Here is a 16,186-nt window from a genome sequence, read left to right as displayed (position 1 = left end):
GCAAGGGGGAGGGACTCAGTTGCAGGGGCGATGGGGGCACCCTTGGGAGACCTGAAGGACCACGCTGGGGACTGATCCCCCTGGGGAAAATCTATCTATGTAGTTGCTAGGAGTTGAAAATGACTTGATGGCATGTAATCAATCAATCAGTCAATCAATCAACCAATCAATCAATCTGAACAAAAAGAACCCAAACCTGCACGTAGCTCTTAAACTTCAGTGCTGTGTGTTGCCCGGATCGCAAACCCAGCGTGTGCGTAGGAATGACACAGTGGCCACCGGATTGGAAGAGGTCAATCCACTTTCCAACACCAGAGAAAGGAGACTCAACAGAGTGTGCAAACCACCGCACACCATCCTTAATTCCCCAGGCTAGCAACCTAATGATTAGGCTCACCCAACCCAGATCAGAGTTCTACACGGAGAGGGAAATGAGATGCCGGATATTCAGACTGGTTTTTGAAAAGGTCCTGGAGCGAGAGACGTTACTGCTGATGCACACTGGATAATTGAGAAAGCCAAAAAATACCCCGAAGGAAAAAAAAAATAATGGAAAGAAGGCGGCATGTGCTTCCCTGATTCGCGGAAGATTGCTCCCTTCACTCACATCTTTTGCTGTGCCAGAACACCTTGGGGCGAGCACCTGGAAATCCTTAGTTTTTCCAAATCCTAGTTTTCCCAGGAAAACTCTGCCCCCAGTTCCCCCCCTCCTTACCCATGCAGTTCTTCATCATCATAAAGCCGCTTTCGTAGCCTTCAAAGCATTCGCACTCGAAACCGCCAGGCGTGTTGACGCAGGCGCCGTGGCCACACAGGTCTGGCGAGATCCGGCACTCGTCTATATCTATGATGGGGGAGAGGAGGAGGGTCAAGCTGTGGTCCTGCATACACCTCCCTGGGAGGAAATGAGGGCCACCGACTGCCGGTGCTGCTGGCGCGCACCTCCGTTGGCTGCGCAGAGGCCGAGGCGGCAGTGGTTGTGCTAGGAGACTTCAGCCTGCCTCCCTCAGCGAGAGGTCTGGAGCACCTCCTGTTCACGGCTGCCACGACAGCCGTGGACCTGGCCCAAGTTAGCGAGGTCCCGCCACCCATGCAGAGCCACGCACTACAACTGGTCTGTCACAGAGCAGACGTGACATGATCCGGAAGGGGGAAGCGTTGAACGTTGCCCCTTCTCCTGGACAGATCCCTCTTGGGTCGCTATGGAGTTCTGATCAGACCACTCTCCCCAGATGCCTGATGGATCCTGGGAGTTTTCAGAGGGCCCCGGGGAGCTTCCCTCGGCTGAGATTCTGGTTGCCCCCTGCAAGATGGGGGAGTCCATCACCAAATAGAGCTGAAGACCCACCGTAAGGGCAGCTTGGACTTGTTTGCCAAATGCCAGGAATGTTGAGGGTGTGCCAGAGGGTGGGGGCTGCCACAGAGAAGGCCTGTCCTCAAGTCCTGGCTGGCACCCATTTACCAGAAGGCCCTTCCAACGACATTCCAGCACAAGGACATCCGGGGGTGGTCAGAATCAGCCAGCTGGCGGAGGAGGCATCACAACTGAAGCCCCACCTCTTTTATACGAGTGTGCAAAACTGTCAGGGTGTCCATTGCAACACTGCACCCACCATCCGGACCCCCCGTGGATGTCCCTGTTGCAGGGATGTCCCAGATCCCACCCAGCCATCTTACCCCATGCCTTCCCTCCTTTACGGAATTCTCTCCCTGGAAAGGTTCAGCCGGCACCCCCATTAGCTTCATTGCAGAGTGAGGGGGAAACCCGTCTATTTCCCAGGCTTTTTAGCTTTAATTCATATTGCTTTAGCCTTTGAATGACCCCCTTGCAGCTGCCCTGTTTACATGGTGCTTGTGTTTTGCATTTTATTGCATAGGTTTCCATTCAGAATGTATTTTTTAGGGTGTGTTGTTTTTTTTTTGTAAACCACCCAGAAAGCAGCTTCAGATATCAGGCAGTTTAAAATTTTATTCGGTAAATAAATAAGTAAATAAAATAAAAGAGTCCATTGGAGTTGGGTGGCTATAACAAATTTGAATGAATGAATAAACAAACAAACAAACAAACAAACAATAAAAGCAGAATAAAATAAAATTCCCCTTCTTCTCCTTCCCACACCCTTGCCAGGCACGATCACCTTTTCTAGTCCACATCACCTACCCTTATTATGTGAGTTTTCATTTGCTGATTATCGTTACTGATCTGGCTTTCCTTCAGTCCCCGTTTTCTGCATTAGAACCAGCTGCTGCCTAGATGTGTTGGGGTTACAGCTCCCAGAATTCCTTGAGTGGCCAATGGCTGCCTGCCAGGGAATTCTGGGAGCTACTGTCAATGAATGGGTGACAAGCTGAGACGATAAGGATCTGGTGCTTTACAAATCTGGTTCTCTTGCTCTGCGCTTCCCAGCCTAATGTGTGGATTTCAGAGTCTGCACTTTTCTGAATTGAGCAAAACAGCTTTTGGTTCAAGAAAAGAAAAGGAAATGCCGAAGTGGCTATAAAATGTGCATTTTAGGAGAAAAACCCACATGGAAAATGTATGCTTGGAAAGAAAATATGTTTGGAGATGCATGCTGAGCGAGGAAATGTGTGGTTTTTAAAAAAAAAAATCAGTGTATTTGTTTAAATCCAGCTTTTTACAAGCAGGATTGTTGAATAAAAATTTGACAGTCTGGAAACAGAAAAGCTCAAGATCTGAACAAATTTGTGTGAAACAGACTTGGACTCACCTCCTTTCTCTTGCACCTAGAAAGATTTGGCACTGGCTGGGGTCAGAACAAAGCCAGCTTTTACACAGATAAATAAATTTCAGTGGAGAGGCAAGAAGCAGGGCTTCTGGGTGGGAATCACCTGAGATTAGTGAGTGGAGAGAGGTTTCTACACCTCAGCTCACCTGTGCAATTCCTCTCCTCGGTGTCCAGAGCAAAGCCGCTGCCACAGAGACAACGAAAGCTCCCGATGGTATTGCGACAAGTGCCATGGGTACAAAGACCAGAGAACATCTTGCATTCGTTCACATCTGGGGAAGGCAGAAAGAGGATGGTTCAGTGTCGCCTCCCTGTGATGCCAAACCCCACCATTCCTTGAGGAGCCCGAAGGGTCAGCAGCAATAGGAATTGTTTGCTGCTGACCTAGCAGAGGCAGTTTCAAGAGGCATATAAGGAAGCCAGTTGCCCAGAGAGTGGGCTCACTGAGCAAGCAAGCAGGGAGAGGAAACGGGAGTTTCGCAGGGGGGATGTGCGGGGAAGACTCCAATCCACTCAAAGCTGCACGGACACTATAGGAAGCTTTGTGGTGACACACAAGGTATCTGCAATGCTTGTCCTCCTGCCTGAAGAGAACTCAAAGTACTCCTGCTGGAGTGCAAGCTTCTGTCCTTACTAGAGGAGAAGATAAAAGCACTTGAGGAGAATGTCTACTGTATACTGGGACACACCACGTAAGATGAGAAGTTCCTGGACAGAATGGGGAAAACTGCTTAGGAGGGGCAGAGAAGGAACTCAATGCCAGAGAACTGCCATCCTCTTTCCTAGGCTCTAAGAAGCCCATTACACTTGCTCCTAGTTGCATCATACATTCTATCCAACATTCGCTGCAAATCATGCAGGTTCTCAGCCAACAGCACAGAACTGTCAGCATATCAAGTGAACCCAGTTCCCCAACCAACACACTTCTATTGCGCACCCCCTTAAGCATTCTTTATACATTTATGCCTTGCGCCTTGGTGGTTTAAGGGGGCATCCCAAGTCTTTGCCTTACTCCCTGTTTGAGGCTGACCCCTTTGCTCAGCCTTCCACCGATTCTCCGGCCTCCTCGAATTCCATCCTGCTCCCCACTTATGGCCTTTAGCAACCGCCCTTCAGCACACCCTCCTCACACCTTTGTAAAAAGGCCTGCCAGACAAGACGTCTCCCCTGTTGGCAAAGCCGGGGCCCCGTGGACAGATGGCTTTGTACTCGGCCGAGCCAGGCTTGGGGCATTCCTCGCAGTCCTTCCCCCATGCTGAGCCGACGGAGCAGCAGCAAAGGTCGATGCGGTATTTCCCTGGCAGGGCCACGGTGCACTCGTCCTCGGCCCACCTCATGTAACACTGCTCCAGCCGCACATCTGGCCGGGGGAGAAACGAGAATGAAATGAGAAGCCAGAAAGCCAGGGTGAGGGGTGCCTTTAAGGAGAAAGCAGAGAGCAGGGAATTACGCTTTCCTGCTAGAAATCCAGCGGGGATTTGCACTTGTTGATTCCCCTCCCCTGGGAAGCTGGGGAGGGCGGCTGTGTCCTTACTCCTCCTGGGGAGAAGCTCCATAGGAAAAGGCCTGGGGATCTTGGGAAGAGCCACTCTGACATAGAGCTCAGGGACTGGCATCGGCTAGCCACACACTTTTGGCCTGACCTCCCTCACAGGGTTGTTGCAGGGATAAAATGAACGGGGATGCCTCCCCACTCACTGCCTGCCCTGAGGAAAGCTGAGATACCAAATGTATATCGTGTGAGTGCCAGGGGTTGACAATATTTGCCATTCGGCCTCATCTCCAGCTTTTGACTGGAGACCCCGAAGGGCAGAATTTCAGTCCCCTGCAAGAGAGGAAGAAGGGGGCCATATGGGGCACCTCACTCGGTCCTCACCCACGCAGGTCCGGCCAGAACCATCCAGGGTCAAGCCTTCTGGGCATTCACATCGAAAGGACCCTGCTGTGTTCACGCAGTGGCCATTGGGGCAGACTCCCGGGAAGACATCACACTCGTTCACATCTGGGGGGGCAGAGAGAAAGACCAGTAGGGGAACGAAGGGTCCTGCTGGGGGCAGTGACTGGGGCAGCCGTACAGACCCCCCCTCATCGCTTTTCCCAACAGGCACCAACCAGACCTCTGAGAAATTTCCCATCCAAGCCCAGCTGAGGTGAGGTCCCCTCGATGCTTGAGTGGACCAACTTGAGAAGAAGGTGGTGGTGAAGTTCTCTGGCAGCTTGCCAGCTGTTAGGCAGCTTTCTGCCCTGCTCCACCCCAGCAGGTTGACTCTGAGAATCCGCACAGCCTTCCTCCCAAATCTCTCTCAGAGACAACCTGCTGGGGCGGAGCAGGGCAGAAAGCTGCCTCACACCCCAGTTCTTCTTTGATGTTGGGATGAACCATGGACAGCGCCTCAGGAAGCAAAGCAGGGCTCACAAACCAGAAAGGGCAGCTACCTTCACAGGAGACGCCCTTCCTCCTGGCATAGCCTCGTGGGCAGGCGGCATCTGGGGCAGAGGAGAGAAAAGGGGGTGAACTTTGTGGTAGGGTGGCTAGTTTGGAGACCCCAAGGGCGTGGGGAGGGCACCCCGTGGATCAGGGTCCTGCTTTACCGATCTCACAGCGTTCACAGGGGCTGCCCCAGGCAGCCCCCAGCGTGGCGCAGCATTCTGACTTCAGAGTAGCCCCATTGATGTTGACTTCACAGCGTCCTTCCTGGATGTTTAGCCAACAGGTCCCCTTCATGCTGTCTGGGGGTGGGGGAAGTGAAAAGTAGCAGAAAGACAGGTCAGAGGGGGGTCTGCTCAGGTGTTACAAAGAACATCTTGGTCCTCGCTTGCTGGCAAGAAACAGTGCAGCCAGCCCAATCATCTTCTTTTCTGCTGGTAATCAATTACCAATTATGGGTTGAGAGCAGACCAGCTGCAGCTTGCTGATGCTGCCCTGTTTTTGGCTGGCAAGTGGTAATTTTTATTCTAAGTTTTTTTACTGCCCTCTGTTTGAGTTTTTAATTTTCCTTTTTTCTGGGAATCCAGTCATGTCACTGGCTGTAATGCCAATGCCCCTGCCCTGGGGTTGCTCAAATCTGGAGCAGCTTCTGGAGTGGTGCAAAAATGGATGGGGGACGGGATGCGGAAGAGCCAAGAGTCCCCACCTGACGCAGAGCTGATTGGCTGAGCGGAGGCCAGCTGCTCTCACAGAGACCAACACGGGGAGTAGGGATCAACACAGTCTGGTGCTTCTTGAATGTGCTATAATATAATTCCCAGGGTTTCCAAACAGCTGGCTGGGAATTGTGGAAACCATAGTCCAACCTACCAGGTTAAACAACCAGCACACAAAAAGGGAGTCTGCTAGCCCTGACAAGACAGAAGAAATTGGAATCCTAGGATTGTAGAGTTGGAAGGGACCTGAGGATCATCTAGTCCAGCCCTCTCCCATGTGCAGGAAAACCAACCCAGCCGTCAAGAGAGGTGGCTGCCTGGCCTCTTCTTAAGAGCCTCCGGGGACGGAGAACCCCCAGTCTCCACAGGGGAGGCTTTTCCACCATTGGACGGATCCTGTCCTTAGGAAGTTTTTCCTCTAACTGTGAACTTAGCTGGTTGGTCGCCCCCCTACCTCCTCCCTTCCTTTGGACCCCCCCTTCAGCCACACCTGCCAGTCCACATTGGCCTGCTGAGCGGCGACTGTTCCCTGGCATGCTGCTCTGCCCCCCCCAAGTCCAGGCCCAGAGCCTGGCCCTAAGGCCCAGCCCCAGGACCGCCACTGCGCAGGGCACTTCCTCACCAACACAGACGGTGCCACTGGAATCCAGCTTGCTCCCCGGGGAGCACTCACACGCAAAGGACCCGGCGTTGTTCCTGCAGACCCCGTTGACGCAGGGGTTGGACGTGCACTCGTTGATATCTAGGAGACAGGAGGAAAGCGGCGCCACGTACAGGCAGGGAACGTGGGGAGGCGTTTGTGCCGCACGTCTGAGGGCCTGCTTCATGCACTTTTTCAGGCCGGGCTGTCCGTGTGGGGTTTCTGTGCCTCAGAAAAGTCAAGATGGTGGCCACGGCAGTCTGATCAAAGCTCCACGCTCAATGCATGCAAAAGAGGTGTGGGGCTTTAATGGCGCAGTTGCAGCCAGCATCTTGACTTTTTTATTCCCCCCCACTGACACCCCTACTTTTGGGGAAACAATTAAAAGCTGGAGAGCTTGTGAGGATCTATCCCAGTTCCTGCTTCAGGGCCACAAGCTGCTTCGGATCCACCAGATTCAGCCAAGCACCTCCACTGCCTTGGCTTCAAGCGTCTACCTTGATGCTTGGGGTCTTGCAACGTACAGGTAGTCCTCAACGTATGACCACAATTGGGACTGGAACTTATGTTGCTAAGCAAGCAGTTGTCAAGTGAGTCACACCCGATTTTATGAGGTTTTTTTGCTGCGGTCTTTAAGCAAATCACCTTGGTCGTTAAGCGAATCACATGGTTGTTAAGTGAATCCGGCTTCCCCCATTGACTTTGCTTGCCAGAAGCCATCTGGGAAGGTCACAAATGGTGATCATGTGACCCCAGGATGCTGCAACCATTGTAAATACATGCCGGTTGCCAAGGGCTGCCAATAACCCTGCAATTTGATCACGTGACTGAGGGGATGCTGCAATGGTCATAAGTGCGAGGACTGGTTGTTAGTCCTTTTTCCAGCACTGCCATAACTTCAAATGGTCACCAAACGAACGGTTGTAAGTTGATGACTACCTGTATTCCCGCTTCCAGGGCAAGAGAAACCGAAGGGCTACAGCAGAAAACAGAGCCGGTTACCTTCACAGGTGTCCGTCTCTGTCCGGAAGACAAACCCCTTGGGGCAGCTGCAGCTGTAGCTCCCAGGCGTGTTGCGGCACAAGCCGTTGTCGCACAACAGGCGATTGATGGCGCACTCATCAACGTCTGGAGAGAGGAGTAAGACACGGCGCCTGACAAACGGGGCTGGCAGGTGCACGGAAGAGCAGCCCTTTTCTCTGTCCCCCTGGAGTTCTTTTTTAGCCATAAGGTCTAGCCACTTTAAGAAAAGCAAGGGAGCCTAACAGGCTAGGCTGGGCTAAAATGCACAGGGGCGTTGAACTCTCCCTCTCTTCCAGCCTTCCTGCCCTTCCGACTGGGAGTTCTGCGGAGAGCCACAGTTCCTCAGGGCCGAGAGGTCCATTCTGTCAGCAACCAACGGTTACTCGCCTTTGAGGCCAAGGCCTGGAAAAGCTGAGCGACCCTTGGTTGTTGACAGAACAGACCTCTCGGCCCTGAGGAACTGTGGCTCTCCGCTAACTCCCACACAAGCACAGAGCTCATCCTTTGGTGAGAGACGACCAGAGGCCACCCCCAGACGTTCCTTCCACAGCACGGAAGCACCCATCCCCACCTCCTCCTTCTGGCTCTTTGGCTCACCCACCACGGTTTTCAGCCGTCCGCCCAGTGTCACAGCTGCACCGCCTGGCCTCCACTGGAGGGACAGCCTTGGTGTGCCGGCTACTACCGCAGGATCGCGTGTCCTTACTCACCCACACAGTTCTTCCCAGAGGGGTCTGACTCGTAGCCCAGATTGCAGATGCAGCGATAGCTTCCCCGAAGGTTTTCACACATGCCGTTGGGGCAGATGTCGGGGTTCAGGGCACACTCGTTGATATCTACCCAGGAGAATTGGAATCCGGATCATCTGACAGTCTCGGCCCTCCACCCTCCAGAAAAACTGTTGTTAAACAGCAACAGGCAGGAGGGTCCGTACGTGGGGCCCCCAAACCAAGGTTTCTTCCGTTATTTAGACGTTATATAGCCCCCACTCACCAGAGCGACTCTGGGCGGCAAGCAAGGATTAAAAACAACAAGCTAACAAACTGCAGACCCAGCTCAAAGAAGACAACATTAACCAGCCGAGCTCGCCTAGCCATCCGGCCCAGACGCCGTGGCTTTGACTGCAGTTGCGGCCACTTTTTTGACCCCCTTATGGACCCCCTTGCTCCTGATAATATTGGACTTGAGCTGGGCTGGCCCGGCTGGGAATCCTGGGGGTTTTAATCCCCACCTACAACTTGGAGCAACTCGATGGGAGGAAGATAGAAAGAAGGTGAAGGAGGTTTCCTTTCTCGGTTATTTATCCTTTGCCATTGGGCTAATTATTCTCTTCGGTGGCTATTTTGGCCACTGAGTTATTTTATTTAAGAAAGGTTCATTTTAATTTTAATTCCCCTGGAAACACTCATGCCAAAGACTGAGGGACAGAAATCTAATAACTAAATATATTCCAACTTTCCTGATAGAACATATAACCCTGCTAGAAATGAAAAACAGAGATCGAAAGAACGTGGGGACAGATCACTGTAAAGATGGATCCAGAAATAGACTTATGGTTAAAATGGGAGGAGGATTAGAATCCTGGGGTTGGAAGCGTCCCTTGAGGTCATCCAGTCCAACCCCCTGAACAGGGCAGGAGTCCCTGAAAACTGGTTGTTCAGCTTCCATTTGAGCACATCTAATGAAGGGTTGCTTATCATTTCTCTGGGTTATGGGCTCCACTCTTAAACTCTCCTTACTAACAGAAAGGGTGTTTTTCCCCCTAACATTCAGTCCGAATCTGCCTGAAAGCTCACAATAAACACTGAGAACTTGCCTCGTCCGTCGGCTGTGATGCCTATGCCACTACTGCACAATGCTTGGAATTCAGCTGGGGAAAAAAGCAAAGATTTGTCACTTGGGAAAGCAGCACTGAGAGAAGACTTGCACATCTGAACACATTAATGTCACAGGTGAAACATCTGCATTGCCTCGCAAACGTAACACAAAATACACCCTCAGCAGAAGCGTTTTTTAAACAAGAAGCATTATAAAATACAGGTGGTCCTCACTTAATAACCATTCATTTAGTGACGTTTCAGACTTATGACAGTGCTGAAAAAACCGACTTATGACTGGTCCTCACACTGATGACCGTTGCAGCATCCCTGCAGTCATGTGATCATGATTTGGGAGCTGGGTTTGCATTTGTGACCATCGCAGCCTCCTGTTGTCACATGATTGCCATTTTTGACCTTCCAGGCTGGCTTCTGGCAAGCAAAATCAATGGGGAACCACATGATCCGCTTAACGACCATCACACAAAGGTCATAAAATCGGGTTGGATTCACTTAATGATTGCTTTGCTTAGCAACCTAAATTCTGGTCCCAATTGTGGTTGTTAAGCAAGGACTACCTGTACTTTCCTAGGTAACAAAAAAGAAGTATGTACAAACTATGATAGCTGTGGCAGTAAAATTGATTCAATATATTTTTCATGCCAGGGAAACTCTTCCAGTTGCCAGATCTCTTGGCTAGTCCTTTTTTCCGTGGCTCCAGATGGTCTCAGCAGGGCGAGTTCCCCACAAGGCTTCTTCCCCTACACAGCTCTTCCTGGAATGACTTCAGGATGTAGCCAGATCACACGGTCATTCCAGGAAAGGCTTCCAGGGAAAAACCTTGTCCCTGACATTCAAAGACGGTTTACTTTTTTCTCCTAGGAAAGGACCAATGTAATCAGTCTTCCTTGGGCAAAACTCCCTCCCCCAGCCAAACGCAACCTGGCTTCTTACATTCAGGAAAAAAGTTTTCCCTTGTCCCAGCTCTCCACTGACACTCACCCCACAAAAATTGGACAGAAGGGAGCAGGACACATTTACGTGTGTGAATTATCAGCCAATCAATGGCCATCCTTTGTGAGCAACAGAGAAACTGCCAGGGAATCAGCCCTCCCAGCTGACATCTCTTCCCCTTCTCCAAAGAATTAAGAAAATAAATCTATCTGGTTCTCCACCTGGGGTTGGCTTCTATTGCTTCCAAAGAGGGCAGCAGAAAAACAGAGAGGCTGGTGATCCATGACTCCCCTCCAAGGAGACGGGAATCATTCTAGCGTGTGCTGGACAGCAGCCAAAAAGCTGCAGTCTAATGCCTGATCCAGCTGGTGGAGCCCAGGAAAAGACTGGAATTTCTCACTTCTGCAAGTGAGATTATAGATCTTGCCACGCTTTAGCCAGGTACCCATGCCCATTCTGGGCATGGCTGATGGCAGTCTTGTTCGCTTCCCTGTACGTTTTTGAAAGAATTCAGGAATGCCATCTAAAAAAAGGATAGGCTTTCCAGTTGATTTTGATATTTTGATCTCCTAAAGGGATGCGGGAGAAGAAGGGATCAAAAGATGATCAAATAAGAATGGATTAAACAACAAGAACAACAATGCTCTGCTCACTATACAGCTTCAGAAATGTGCCTGCATCTATTGCATAATTATATACATTCAGGAAAGTGTGTATGGATCTTACATATCTCTGTCACGGTCATTTCCTTACTCTCTACTCATCCCCAGAAAAGCAAGTCTTGCAGTTGCTTGGCGGAGCAGGGAAATACCGTACTTCTGCTGGATACTCCATTCCGCCATCACCCTGTCTCCTTCCTTCTCATTCATTATTATCACTGCATGTTCACTTGGCCACAGGCTGTGCTTTACAGATAACTCCCCCCCCCAAAGCATTTAGCATATTCTGCCGGTTCTTCAGAGCTTCCTTACTCTCCTGAGCACTGAGACTTTTGGCTGCTTGGAAATCCAGGGAATGTGGAATTCCTTAACTCAGATGTTTCTGGATAGGAAGCAAAATCTGAGGACCGTGTGCTTCGGGCTGCCCTCTGATCCCTTCTCCAAAGTGCACTCACCGGAGTTCTTGGCAGGGCAAGGCTGGCACGGCTCTCCAAATCCGTGGTCCGGATTGGCACAGCAGCACTCGGATTTGGTGACGGCTCCAGGGAAGGGACGGGCGCAGGTGCCCTTCTTGATGCCCCCATAACAGGTGCTGCGAACATGGGTATCCACGCAGACCCTCCCGTCCACGCCAATGGCCAGCCCTCCCAGGCACTCACACCGGAACGAGCCCTCCGTGTTGATACACCAGCCATTCATGCAAATCCCAGGAGTCTCACATTCGTCAATGTCTGCAGGTGGAAAGAGAGTGGCAGTCAAGCTGGCTTTTTTCCTTTCCTTGGAGAAAAAAGGAGGTCACGGTGTGCAACTGACCTCCCAAACACACAGCCTGAAATACAGCTTTCAGAACACTGTTTTAGAAGTGACACAGGAACAGTGTAACTCCTTTGCGGCAAAGAAATCATTCAGGTTGTCATAGCAAGCACAGATATGCCCAATATAATTAACTGAAATTATTTACAATCAAGAAGAGCTCACCGACTCCCAAAGAAGGCTGCCCCGCTGCCGACGATCAATTGTACAAATAAAATAATTTTATAAATAAATAAATAACTTCCACCCATCTTGCAATACCGGCGTGAGTGGGAAGGAGGGATCACGCCTATGGTTGCTCCAAGATGGGGGTCCCCCAGAATTGAATTCTCTGCTCCGCGCTATTTAATGTCTGCGGGAAGTGGCTGCAGGAGGCAATCCATCAGCTTGGAGTGAGGCATCATCAGAACCCCGATGATGCTAGTTGTACGTGGCTACTCCAGACCAGTCTGGGAAAGCTGTTGAAGACCTGGCTTAGTCCCTGGAGGCTACAAGGGTCTAGATGGGTCAAAACAAGTTAAATCACTGCTGGGTGGAAGTACCGTTCCTGGTGATTGAGTTGGTCAATCCATTCTGGTTGTCCCTTTGACTCTGGATGGGATCACTTGCCCCTCAGAGGAGCAGATCCACAATTGGTGGATTCTCTGGACTTGGGGCTCCAGGAAACGGAGGCTGTAGCCAGAGGGGCCGTTGCCCACTTTGAATGTTGTGCCGGACATCATGGCTGGGGGCCAATCACCTCATGTTAAGACTCCTGCAACACACTCTGCGTGGAGTCCCTTGGAAGATGATTTAGCCATGTGGCCCCAAGAGGTAATCAGAGGACCACTCAGCCCAACCCACACAGCCTCTGAGAGGGCATCCGCTGAGGGTTTCCACCCCATTTAAGCAAGGAGGATCCCCTTGTCCCCCGGGATACAGGATGTCCCTAAAGTCTTGGCCTTCAAGAAGTTGTTGAAGAACTTATTTTTCTGCTGAGCATTTGTGGGCCGGTGGTGGAAGAGCCTCCTTTCGCTAATTAATCTTCGGCAGTGATTGCGCTTTGATTCCTGTTCTTTTGTATCAATAACTACGAGTCTTAGGAAGTAGGTAGTGTATGCCAGTGTTTCTCAAGCTCGGCGACTTTAAGATGGGTGGACTTCAACTCCCAGAATTCCCCAGCCAGTTGGCTGGGGAATTCTGGGAGTTGAAGTCCACCCATCTTAAAGTCGCCGAGCTTGAGAAACACTGGCATACGCAGCCTTCTACAAATAAAATAAGTAAAGATTAGCCAAAGATCTGCTTTCCTGCCATTTCTGCTCTTGTCCCCTGCACGGCAGCATCATTTGCCGTGATTTCAGGGGCATCGCCTTATCTTCCCATCATCATGTCCTCTGTAAGTTAAAGCCAGCTGAAGCCATTTGTGAAAAGAAAGGAGGAATCCGAAGGTTTCATGAGTCCAACCGCATGGCCCAGAGCCCAGCAATCCCCCCTTCCCAGCTCCATTCTAATGGGGAGGCCCCCTCGCACCCACCAACACAGTAGCGCCCGTTGGGGGCCAGCACAAAGCCCAGCTTGCAAATGCACTTGAAGCTCCCGTCTTCGTTGATGCACATCCCATTCAGGCACATGTTGGTGGTGGCACATTCGTCGTGATCTGTGGAGCAGAAGGGTAAGAAAGCAGTCAAGGGGGGTCCCCCACGGACCTCCCCAGCACAGGAATCAGGGAAGCCACAGCTGTGTGTTGCTGGCAAGCTGGCAGACCCTGGGAAACTGGGTGACCAGGCCTTTGGGGGGGGGTGCCCCCAAACCTTTGGAACGGCCTGCAACTAGATGCTTCGCAACTTCCAGATCTGGCTATGGTTTTCTTAGCACCTTCGCAGATGGCATCACGCTGCCCCTTTTTCTATTGTCAGCGCTCGGTGGTGGCTGATTTGCAGAGGACGCAGGTTTGGATAAAGTGATGTTATTTTAGGGTATCGTTCTTGGTTTCTGTTCTTTGCTGCTTTGCAAAGAGTACATCCGAAACAAGGTGTAGGATGATTTTAAAATCGAAAGGGATTAACCCACATTTCCTTCCTTCCTTCCTTCCTTCCTTCCTTCCTTCCTTCCTTCCTTCCTTCCTTCCTTCCTTCCTTCCTTCCTTCTCCTCTCCCTCCTTTCATTATCTCTCTTTCACTTCTTCTTCCTTCCTTCCCACCCTCCTTCCTTCCTTTCTCTTCCTCCTTCATTCCTTCCTTCCCTCCCTCCCTCCCTCCCTTACCTCTCTCACTTTCTCCTTCCTTCCTTCCTTCCTTCCTTCCTTCCTTCTCCCCTCCCTCCTTTCCTTATCTCTCTCTCACTTTTTCCTTCCTTCCTTCCTTCCTTCCTTCCTTCCTTCCTTCCTTCCTTCCTTCCTTCCTTCCTTCCTTTCCTTCCTTCCTTCCTTCCTTCTCCCCTCCCTCCTTTCCTTATCTCTCTCTCACTTTTTCCTTCCTTCCTTCCTCCCTCCCCTCCCTCCCTCATCTCTCTCTCACTTTCTTCTTCCTTCCTTCTTTCCTTCCTTCTCCCCTCCCTCCCTTACCTCTCTCACTTTATCCTTCCTTCCTTCTTTCCTTCCTTCCTTCTCCCCTCCCTCCTTCCTTTCTTCTCTTCCTCCTTCCTTCCTTCCTTCCCTCCCTCCCTCCCTTACCTCTCTCACTTTCTCCTTCCTTCCTTCCTTCCTTCCTTCCTTCCTTCCTTCCTTTCCTTCCTTCCTTCCTTCCTTCCTTCCTTCCTTCTCCCCTCCCTCCTTTCCTTATCTCTCTCTCACTTTCTCCTTCCTTCCTTCCTTCCTTCCTTCCTTCCTTCCTTCCTTCCTTCCTTCCTTCCTTCCTTCCTTCCTTCCTTCTCCCCTCCCTCCTTTCCTTATCTCTCTCTCACTTTTTCCTTCCTTCCTTCCTCCCTCCCCTCCCTCCCTCATCTCTCTCTCACTTTCTTCTTCCTTCCTTCTTTCCTTCCTTCTCCCCTCCCTCCCTTACCTCTCTCACTTTATCCTTCCTTCCTTCTTTCCTTCCTTCCTTCCTTCCCTCCCTCCTTCCTTTCTTTCTCTTCCTCCTTCATTCCTTCCTTCCCTCCCTCCCTCCCTTAACTCTCTCTCACTTTCTCCTTCCTTCCTTCCTTCCTTCCTTCTCCCTCCCTCCTTTCCTTATCTCTCTCTCACTTTTTCCTTCCTTCCTTCCTCCCTCCCTCCCCTCCCTCCCTCAACGCTCTCTCACTTTCTCCTTCCTTCCTTCTTTCCTTCCTTCTCCCCTCCCTCCCTTACCTCTCTCACTTTTTCCTTCCTTCCTTCTTTCCTTCCTTCCTTCCTTCCCTCCTTCCTTTCTTTCTCTTCCTCCTTCATTCCTTCCTTCCCTCCCTCCCTCCCTTAACTCTCTCTCACTTTCTCCTTCCTTCCTTCCTTCTCCCCTCCCTCCTTTCCTTATCTCTCTCTCACTTTTTCCTTCCTTCCTTCCTTCCTCCCTCCCCTCCCTCCCTCATCTCTCTCTCACTTTCTTCTTCCTTCCTTCTTTCCTTCCTTCTCCCCTCCCTCCCTTACCTCTCTCACTTTATCCTTCCTTCCTTCTTTCCTTCCTTCCTTCCTTCCCTCCCTCCTTCCTTTCTTTCTCTTCCTCCTTCATTCCTTCCTTCCCTCCCTCCCTCCCTTAACTCTCTCTCACTTTCTCCTTCCTTCCTTCCTTCCTTCCTTCCTTCTCCCCTCCCTCCTTTCCTTATCTCTCTCTCACTTTTTCCTTCCTTCCTTCCTCCCTCCCTCCCCTCCCTCCCTCAACGCTCTCTCACTTTCTCCTTCCTTCCTTCTTTCCTTCCTTCTCCCCTCCCTCCCTTACCTCTCTCACTTTTTCCTTCCTTCCTTCTTTCCTTCCTTCCTTCCCTCCTTCCTTTCTTTCTCTTCCTCCTTCATTCCTTCCTTCCCTCCCTCCCTCCCTTAACTCTCTCTCACTTTCTCCTTCCTTCCTTCCTTCTCCCCTCCCTCCTTTCCTTATCTCTCTCTCACTTTTTCCTTCCTTCCTTCCTCCCTCCCTCCCCTCCCTCCCTCAACGCTCTCTCACTTTCTCCTTCCTTTCTCCTTCCAGCTCATGATGGGCACAGGAGGCCGGAGAGCAGGAGACAGAGAAAATGCGCAGGAAACCATCAATCGCAGGGCGAGTCTCCGGCCGTGCGTAAGCAACGGCTCCGGGGGCTGGGTCGGCAAATGAAAAACGGGAGTTTGGGGCGAGGTTCTTTGTCCTGCTGACCCCGGAGGAGATGCGCAGAGAGGGAATGTTTCATCGGTGTGCAGACTCATGCCCCCCCGAAGAGGCACCGGTGCAAATCTTAGCAGGACGGTGGCACCAATGGCATCAATGACGTCATCTGCGTTACAACCTCCCGGTGCCTGCGCCGACCGTCACA

The 16,186-nt window shown here is 51.3% G+C and overlaps 1 protein-coding gene across 1 annotated transcript in view; it reads right to left on the bottom strand.

The window, feature by feature from the left end:
- FBN3 (fibrillin 3) overlaps positions 1–16,186 on the bottom strand; it is a 101,244-nt gene that overhangs the window by 39,964 nt on the left and 45,094 nt on the right. The window contains exons 12-23 of the mRNA XM_063290983.1: positions 13,311–13,433; positions 11,440–11,715; positions 9,371–9,424; positions 8,265–8,390; positions 7,534–7,659; positions 6,514–6,633; positions 5,340–5,477; positions 5,184–5,234; positions 4,624–4,749; positions 3,880–4,107; positions 2,894–3,019; positions 716–844 (exon numbers count right to left, since the gene is read on the bottom strand). Of these exons, the coding sequence (XP_063147053.1) occupies positions 716–844; positions 2,894–3,019; positions 3,880–4,107; positions 4,624–4,749; positions 5,184–5,234; positions 5,340–5,477; positions 6,514–6,633; positions 7,534–7,659; positions 8,265–8,390; positions 9,371–9,424; positions 11,440–11,715; positions 13,311–13,433 (1,623 nt within the window). The remainder of the gene's footprint in view (positions 1–715; positions 845–2,893; positions 3,020–3,879; positions 4,108–4,623; positions 4,750–5,183; positions 5,235–5,339; positions 5,478–6,513; positions 6,634–7,533; positions 7,660–8,264; positions 8,391–9,370; positions 9,425–11,439; positions 11,716–13,310; positions 13,434–16,186) is intronic.

This window comes from Candoia aspera, chromosome 1 (assembly GCF_035149785.1).
Source record: "Candoia aspera isolate rCanAsp1 chromosome 1, rCanAsp1.hap2, whole genome shotgun sequence".
In the NCBI taxonomy this organism is placed as follows: domain Eukaryota; kingdom Metazoa; phylum Chordata; class Lepidosauria; order Squamata; family Boidae; genus Candoia; species Candoia aspera.
Note: the sequence above shows the minus strand (reverse complement) of the source record. Positions and strands in the feature narration are given on the sequence as shown.